This window comes from Mangifera indica, chromosome 6, assembly GCF_011075055.1.
Source record: "Mangifera indica cultivar Alphonso chromosome 6, CATAS_Mindica_2.1, whole genome shotgun sequence".
Classification (NCBI taxonomy): Eukaryota; Viridiplantae; Streptophyta; class Magnoliopsida; order Sapindales; family Anacardiaceae; genus Mangifera; species Mangifera indica.
This window is the reverse complement of record NC_058142.1, coordinates 15717473-15724772: the sequence shown is the minus strand read 5'-3', so window position 1 is coordinate 15724772 and position 7300 is coordinate 15717473. Positions and strand designations below refer to the sequence as shown.

At 35.8% G+C, this 7300-nt stretch overlaps 1 protein-coding gene across 2 annotated transcripts; it reads right to left on the bottom strand.

Moving 5' to 3' along the window:
- Positions 1-441: 441 nt before the first annotated feature.
- LOC123218261 (putative uncharacterized protein DDB_G0268364) lies at positions 442-6686 on the bottom strand. Of its 2 annotated transcripts, none has more exons than XM_044639569.1 (3): positions 6519-6686; positions 4793-5311; positions 442-1308 (listed from the first exon to the last, which is right to left on the bottom strand). In XM_044639569.1, exons 2-3 carry the CDS (start codon positions 5239-5241, stop codon positions 669-671), a joined length of 1089 nt encoding a protein of 362 aa, XP_044495504.1. In that variant the 5' UTR covers positions 5242-5311; positions 6519-6686; the 3' UTR covers positions 442-668. The 2 variants fall into 2 exon arrangements, with proteins under 2 accessions (XP_044495504.1, XP_044495503.1); XM_044639568.1 differs by lacking the exon at positions 6519-6686 and adding an exon at positions 5593-5783.
- Positions 6687-7300: the final 614 nt, after the last annotated feature.

Here is a 7300-nt window from a genome sequence, read left to right as displayed (position 1 = left end):
CAACTAAACACCATCGAAATTGATGAGATTATGAGATGTATGTTGAATCAAATTGGTAATTGATCAAGCCTACCTAATGACTTCTTGTTCAGGAAATGAATATATTATGGTTAGTGTTGGATTGTGCCAAGCCAAATCTGAATAAAACCAATTTAAATTGAACTCGAAACTAGAACGGTGAAAACAAGTACAAGTTTAACTTGCTTGAATTGCCAATGAGTTTACCAGAGAAACTACCAAAAATAAAGAAAATTTTACCAAAAGAAATGAAAAACGAAAGAAAAAATTGTATGCCAGTGACTTTTAAATGATTTGATAGAAGTCAAATTAGCTCAACTCAAACTCAAGTTAGTACTGTCTCTTCTTAAGTTTGACTTGAACTCAACTCAAATTCACCCTATCACAAGTATATAATTATAAAATGCAAAACAATGCCCAAAGTTATTCTGAAACTCACTTTCCGGAGAAGAAATAATGTGAGGCAATACAACCCACAAATAGGATAATAACAGTCAACCTGCTATATATACCCACTTTATAAAGATTCATAAGTTCACAGAAAGAAGAAAAAGTTGACATTCATCAATCAAATTTACCTTAAAGCTCACGACATAAAAAATTGCATTGATTTCCCTTGTGGAGATTGTTGTTTAAGATTTCTCATGAGTTCACCTGGAGTTCAAATCAAAATTTCCCACTTCCCGCCACTCGTCTTGCATACCTGTCTCCTCATTTTCAGTTTCCTCGTCATTCAAGAAATCTTCAGATGGCTCCTTCTCATCTCTCTGTGTATTGCTTCCCCATCCGTTCATCATTTCATCTGGGTTAACACCTTGTTCCTGCTCTCCCATATCATCACCAATATTATTGCCTTGAGAACCAAGAACACTTGCCCTTATTGGTGCTCGAGCCATCATTTCATCACGAGCATGAGACTCGGCTCGAGCTTGCTCTGCTTGAACCATCGCAGCCATTCGCAACCTAGCCTCATGAGCCTCCCTACCAGCCTTCTCCCTCGTCTCTATTTCTGCCTTCAGTTCCTGTATCGCTCTTTTCTCCTCTTGAAGAAGAGCCTGCTCAATCATCAACCTCTCCTCACATCGGAATTCACCAATGGCTCGCTTGCGTGTTATTATGTTAAAAGCAAGGGCCTGTTTCTCAAATGTTGCTGTGAACTCTGCAACTTTGGCAGCAATGTTGTTATCCCACTGCTGAGAGCGAGAAGGCATTAATCCTGTTGTATCAGAATCAAGAATTCTATCATCTTCCTCTGCTTCATAGTCTGCTACCACATGATAAGGTAGTAGCCTGCAAAGATAGAAATGAGAAATCATGAACTTCTGAAATATTCTCAAACATCGATCTCGCAAGTCCTTTGTGTAAAGCATAGACTTAATTTACTGTGTTAAAAACCACTTAAATAATTCATCAGATAGGCAAACATTTAATACTTCAATTAATACGTTCAGTACTATTTAAGTGAATCATCCGATAAGCATGTATCAAAAACTGCATGCAAGAAGTCTTAAAATGGATATAATGATAAATTGTGCTCAACAAAATGAATCAGTAGAATTTGACAAAGACACCAAGACAAGGTAGCTGAGGGGATACACTTTTCATTTGTGTATTTACTTTTTGAATAGGAAAGACATTTAGTTAACAAAGTTTAGAAAGGTCTGTAGTATATAGCAGTATCAATAGTAATGAACTGAATCAAGATGTGTTTTACATCATGCCTAAAAAGAAGAGAAGCGCCAGCAGAGAAAGACCACAAATCTGTGGATCTGTCAAATCACCACTCCAATTGATTTCAATAACTAAACTATGATATGTTGAATTTTGATAATGAAGAAGATGGAGGAAAGTAAGAGAGAATGTTAATTGGCTTTTTAAAATTGTCCTTTATTGCAGATATTATCGACTATATATAATAGTCTTACAATGATGTGGAGAATAAAATAATGCTAAGAATTAGGAAAACAAAGTTACCCACTAACACTTTATGGCTTTCATGGCTTATTATACAGGGACAACAACTATCTAAATTAGACTAAGTCAATCCACATTCTTCTTCCAGCTAGTGCAGTTGAGTGTGGCTTATTATTTGGAACTAACAAACAACTAAAGTAGACTGAGTCAATCCACATTCCCCCTCCCTCTAGTGTAGCTGAGTAAGTAAGTGGTAAGTTACCACACGAATGGTGGCACCTAACAAACTAATACACATGTGAATGGCTGATATATTAAGCAGCATCAAGCCACGAACACTTTTATCAAGGGGCTCTCAATTTGGGAGTAAATTGACGAAAGAGAGGATACGTGTACAAGGAGATGCAAGCGGATCAAGGAGATTTATAAACCTGTAACCATTTGTTCCCATTGTGAAATTAGGAGCATGCAATATGTTAGGATCTTGGCATTCTGTGATAAGGTGGAGCAATCCTAGAGAGAAAAGGACATATGGCCAACTAGGGCTAGATTCGAACCGAGCCAACTCGAGCTCGAGCTCGGCTCGGTCAAGCCCAAAACAAGTTGTCCTTAGCCGAGCTTGAGCTACTCGTCAGATTTTCTAATTAAAATTTTTGATACAAAACGACGTCGTTTTGATCAATATGTATTAAAACGACGTCGTTTTGATAATGAAAAACGAGCCGAATCGAATTCGATCCGGCCTTAACCGAGCTCGATCTCGAACTCGAACTCGAACTCGAGCCAACTCTATGTGAACCGAGTCAAGCTCAAGAATCCAGCCCTATGGCCAACTGTGGGAAAAAGGCACAAAACATGTGAAGGAAAACTAGTATAAAAAAGGGGAAAAGGAAAGGAATAAGGTAAGAAAGAAAATTTCCAGTGTTAGAGAAACCCTTCTGGAGAGAGCTGGCTCTTGAATCCAGCATTGGGAGAGGTTTCTGGCACTCTCGAATTCACTGGAGTTTGAGTTGAAGAAGAGAGTCATTGTGTGATACATTTTGTGGCGATTTTGTACTGTTTTGTTATTAATCAATATAGCAAAAAAGGGGAAAAGGAAAGGAATAAGGTACTGTTTTATTTATTTATTTATTTTCCTAAGCATGCTCTCATCCTTTAGTTGGCTACTGGAAGGAAACTAAAAAAGAAAGATAAGTTGGCCATGTACAGGATAACAACCAATCCCAGATGTTGCTTGTGTAGCTCTCAAGTGGAATCCAAAGAACACCTCTTCTTAGAGTGTGTTGTCACCAAGGAGTTATGGAAAAGGGTTCTTGAGATTAGCGAACTCAGTTATAATGGTCAAACTCAGCATGAGTATATTGATCACTTAGCTTGAAGATGGAAAGGAATGAAATTGAAGTAGCTCTAGGGGAAGCTAAGTCTAGAGGCTACCCTTTATTTGGTATGCAGAGAAATGAATAATAGGACTTACTCTAATGAACACATGGAGGCTTCCACTCTCGCAAACCAAATTAAAAACTTGGTAAGGAAAAAGATGATGGAAATAACCAAGTTGAAGAAAACTAATGAAAATTTGAGAATTGCAAACAAATAGGGGTTGTCAAATTGTATTTTTAGAGATGAAAGAGGAGATTGAGCAACCTATATGTGGAGGAGAGGAGAAGATATGAGATAAGAGGATTAAGGTGCAACCATGGGAAAGGAGCTTAGACCAACTTGGTGCTCTAGAGATGAGGAGCTGCTTTCTAATAACAAAATGTTCCCTTTTGCAGGTTATGTGTTTACTTGAGAAGTTCCTTGACCCATGTGTCCAAGTTGACTAGTTCTAAATAGTCAATTCCAAATCATCCAGTTGTTGCATCTTCGTGCATGCATCTGCCCCAACTGAAGAAACTGTTGCATCTCCCAAGTTCCAACTGCGGAGACAACCTTTGGAAGAGCATGGTGTCCCACTTGGTTTAATAAATAGTTGGTTTGTTCTTTGGCTAGTTCCCATAGATCTGACTCTAAATTTGCTTCTTATTTTATTATTTCTAGTGAATTAGGGGCATGCGCCATTGAATTTTTGAGCTCCACTTTCTTTGAAATCATTGGTGTGCCTATCATTGAAGATATGGGGTACTCTAGTAGTCGATTTGGATTGTCCAAGTTAATGGATCTTGAGTGCATTGCTAAGGTGGTGTATAGTTTTTGGACCATCTTGTACTCTATCTTGCCTCTATAGAGATCGACATACAAGTTATGTCGTGAATTTCTTGTTGGGGTTAGGTTTTTTACTAGATTATCCAAGGCTCCTGAAATACAATTCCGCATGGATGAGTGCATTTTGTATTTCCTTTCTTTTCAGTGCATTTACTTACCAAAAGAAATACTTCACATATACCTTCTATTGAATCAAAAGCATCTTACTGGTATCCAAATGTTGAAAATTCCAATAACATAAATAAAGGAAAAATTCAATTAGAATTATTCACATTTCTAACTTGATGACAATAACATTATGTAATCAACATCATTGCAAAACAAATATGGTACAGTATTTCAAATACTTAATTAAAATTGTCCTTAAAACCGATAAACTAAACCATTCATTGAATTATTCTCACATCCATTGGAATCTTTTCAATACCTGACAATAATGTCATGCCCTGTAAAATGCCACTCACACCTAGTTAAATTTTTCAAAGCAAAGCTCACTGTTATATAAACAACAATAACAAATGAAACTCCAACAGATATAAACTCAGAATTCTACGACGATAGGAAAAACCCATATATGCACAATTCCTAACCTTTCACCAAACAGTTAATAAAATAATGCAAAAATTAAAATGAAACTCTTAAACAACAGACAAACCTGTCAACAGCATCCTCAAATGACGTGAACGGGCGCTTGACATCTGGATGGCAAACCCGCCAGGCATCCTGGTATGCCATCTGGAGCTCCACTTGGTTCAATGGCCTCATCCCTTTCTGTTGTTGCTGCTGTTGTTGCGTCTGTTGTGAACTTTGCTGATTCTGTTGCTGCAAATTAGAATTAGCATTAGCAGCATTAACATTGGGGTTAGGGTTAGGGTTTTGTTGCTGGAGAGTGATGGGACGGTGGACACCAGGTGGGCGAAGATGGGCATCAATGTTTGAAGGGAAACGAGAGATAGCCGCCTGTTGTTGTTGAAGTTGTTGTAACAGAAGAAATTGTTGCTGCTGTTGATTTTGTTGTTGTTGAACTTGTTGTTGCTGGTGTTGTAAGAGACGCTGCTGCTGCTGCTGCTGCTGCTGCTGAGCCATAGCCTTAGCTTCTTCCATTTCTCTCTCTTCTTCTTTCAGAAGAGTCAATGATTACAATGAAATTCAACAATTTCAAGCTGATTTATACCTACAAAACCCCAATTTTCACCCTTTAACAGAAATGAAATTCGATAGGGTTTCCGGAAATCAGATAAATTGTTTCGAAATCGGCGCCGCCGTTTGAAACATTAAAGCAATAGATAACAGATCACAAGTTTCAGAGAAAAAAGTGCCTCAAAATCCTTTAAAGATCGTCAAATTAAAAATATATTGGGCTTTTTTTACCTGAACAAAAGAATATGAGGATGAATACTGTGAATGATTGAAAATTGATTATACCGGACAAGTTGAAGGAATTTGAACGCTCACCTGAAATCGAAAACGGTAAGGACGAGGACTAGCGCCACCTCAGACGAAACGAGATCGACAGTGTCGCTTCGAAGATGAGATATGAAGGGAAAGGTAGATAGGGAAGAAGATTGTGGATAAACTACTCTTATGTTTTAAAGAGTTTTAAACACCCCCAGTGTTTTGAAAATTCGTAAGAAAACAATTTGCTATGGATTCAATCGAATTGATCGAGTTCAACCTTATGCTCAGATTGAATGGATCAAGTTTAAACTAATAAAATAAGTCGAGTTTAAATTAATTTATATCAAATTTAAAATTAAATTATCTTTCCATCTAATGTAAAACTCAATTTGTTTATCTCAAACTAATTCTTTTATATTCAAACCAAAACTTAACTTGTTTGAACTTTACCCCAATCAAATCTAACTAGAGGTGAATTAGAACCGAATAGAGCTTGAACATTAACTAGTTTGAATTTTGCTCGAAAGGTGTTAATTATGGCTCAAGTTCGATTCAAAAGAAAAATTCGAAGTTCATGACTCAATTTGAGTTGGTAGCTCAAATTTATGACTCATAACTAAAGTTTATAGTTTAAGTTTATGACTCGAATTTGATAAAACTAAACATTAGATGCTACAAATTTAATCTGCAAAGGTTGGCAACTTAATCTGCAAACAAAATGTTACAAATTCAAGCCTAATATGTTTTATATAGAGCTGAAAATGTCAACCATATTTATTAACTCACGTTACAAACTCAACATCATATTAATGAAAATGTCAACCATTCAGTAATATGTTTTATATAGCCTAATATGTCTTCAAACATTTCAGTTGCTCAAATGCAATCACTAAATTTATGAAACAATCAAATAAACTCAAACATGAATATGCAACAAATTAATTAACAAACAAAAACATTAGGGTTTCAATTAGAATTCTTACAGCTGAAGATGAAAACTGAATAGTTGTAGTGCACCAGCCATCGACAACAGGACAACCAAAATCGCGGTTTACCAGCTGCAATGACTGCTGATGCGGTGAGACAATAAGAATAAATGTTTGAAGGAAAGAAATCAAGTTGAAGACGGAGACAGATCAAGATAAAGACCGGAGAGAATGACTGATGAAGAAAAGAAAGAAAGATTAATAAAAATAAATGTATGGAAAAAAAAAAAAAGGGGCAACCGGAGAGAAAGCGATTGATGAAAATGACGATAAGAAGAAAGAGAAGAAGCTTTATTTCAGCGAGAATGACAATCGTTATTATATTTTGGGAAATTTTAATAAATGGCCAAAATATCCCTCCATTAAGAAAAAATGTCCTATTTCACTATTTTTAAGCAAAAATATCCAAGTTTCCTATTTCTAAGCAAAAATGCCCTAAACTTTTTTAAAATACCAAAATTACCCTTCATCACATTTATATAAACCCCCACACTCACTTTGATTACACACACTTTTTATATCACTCAAACATTTACTCTCACTCTCATTTTTACTCAATATCAATTAGTACGAGTTCATTCGGACAGAAGAAGTTCGTATTTTTTAATTTGATTTGAAAAAAGGTTATTCGTGAAAAAAATATATTTATACGAATCTTAAACTTAATTTTATTTGTTAAATCTAATTTATATGTCATATAAAGAGGGTACTTAAATAGTAGATAATAATATAGAGGTTAAATGAATGTTAGATAAATATAGGGGTATTTTGATATTATA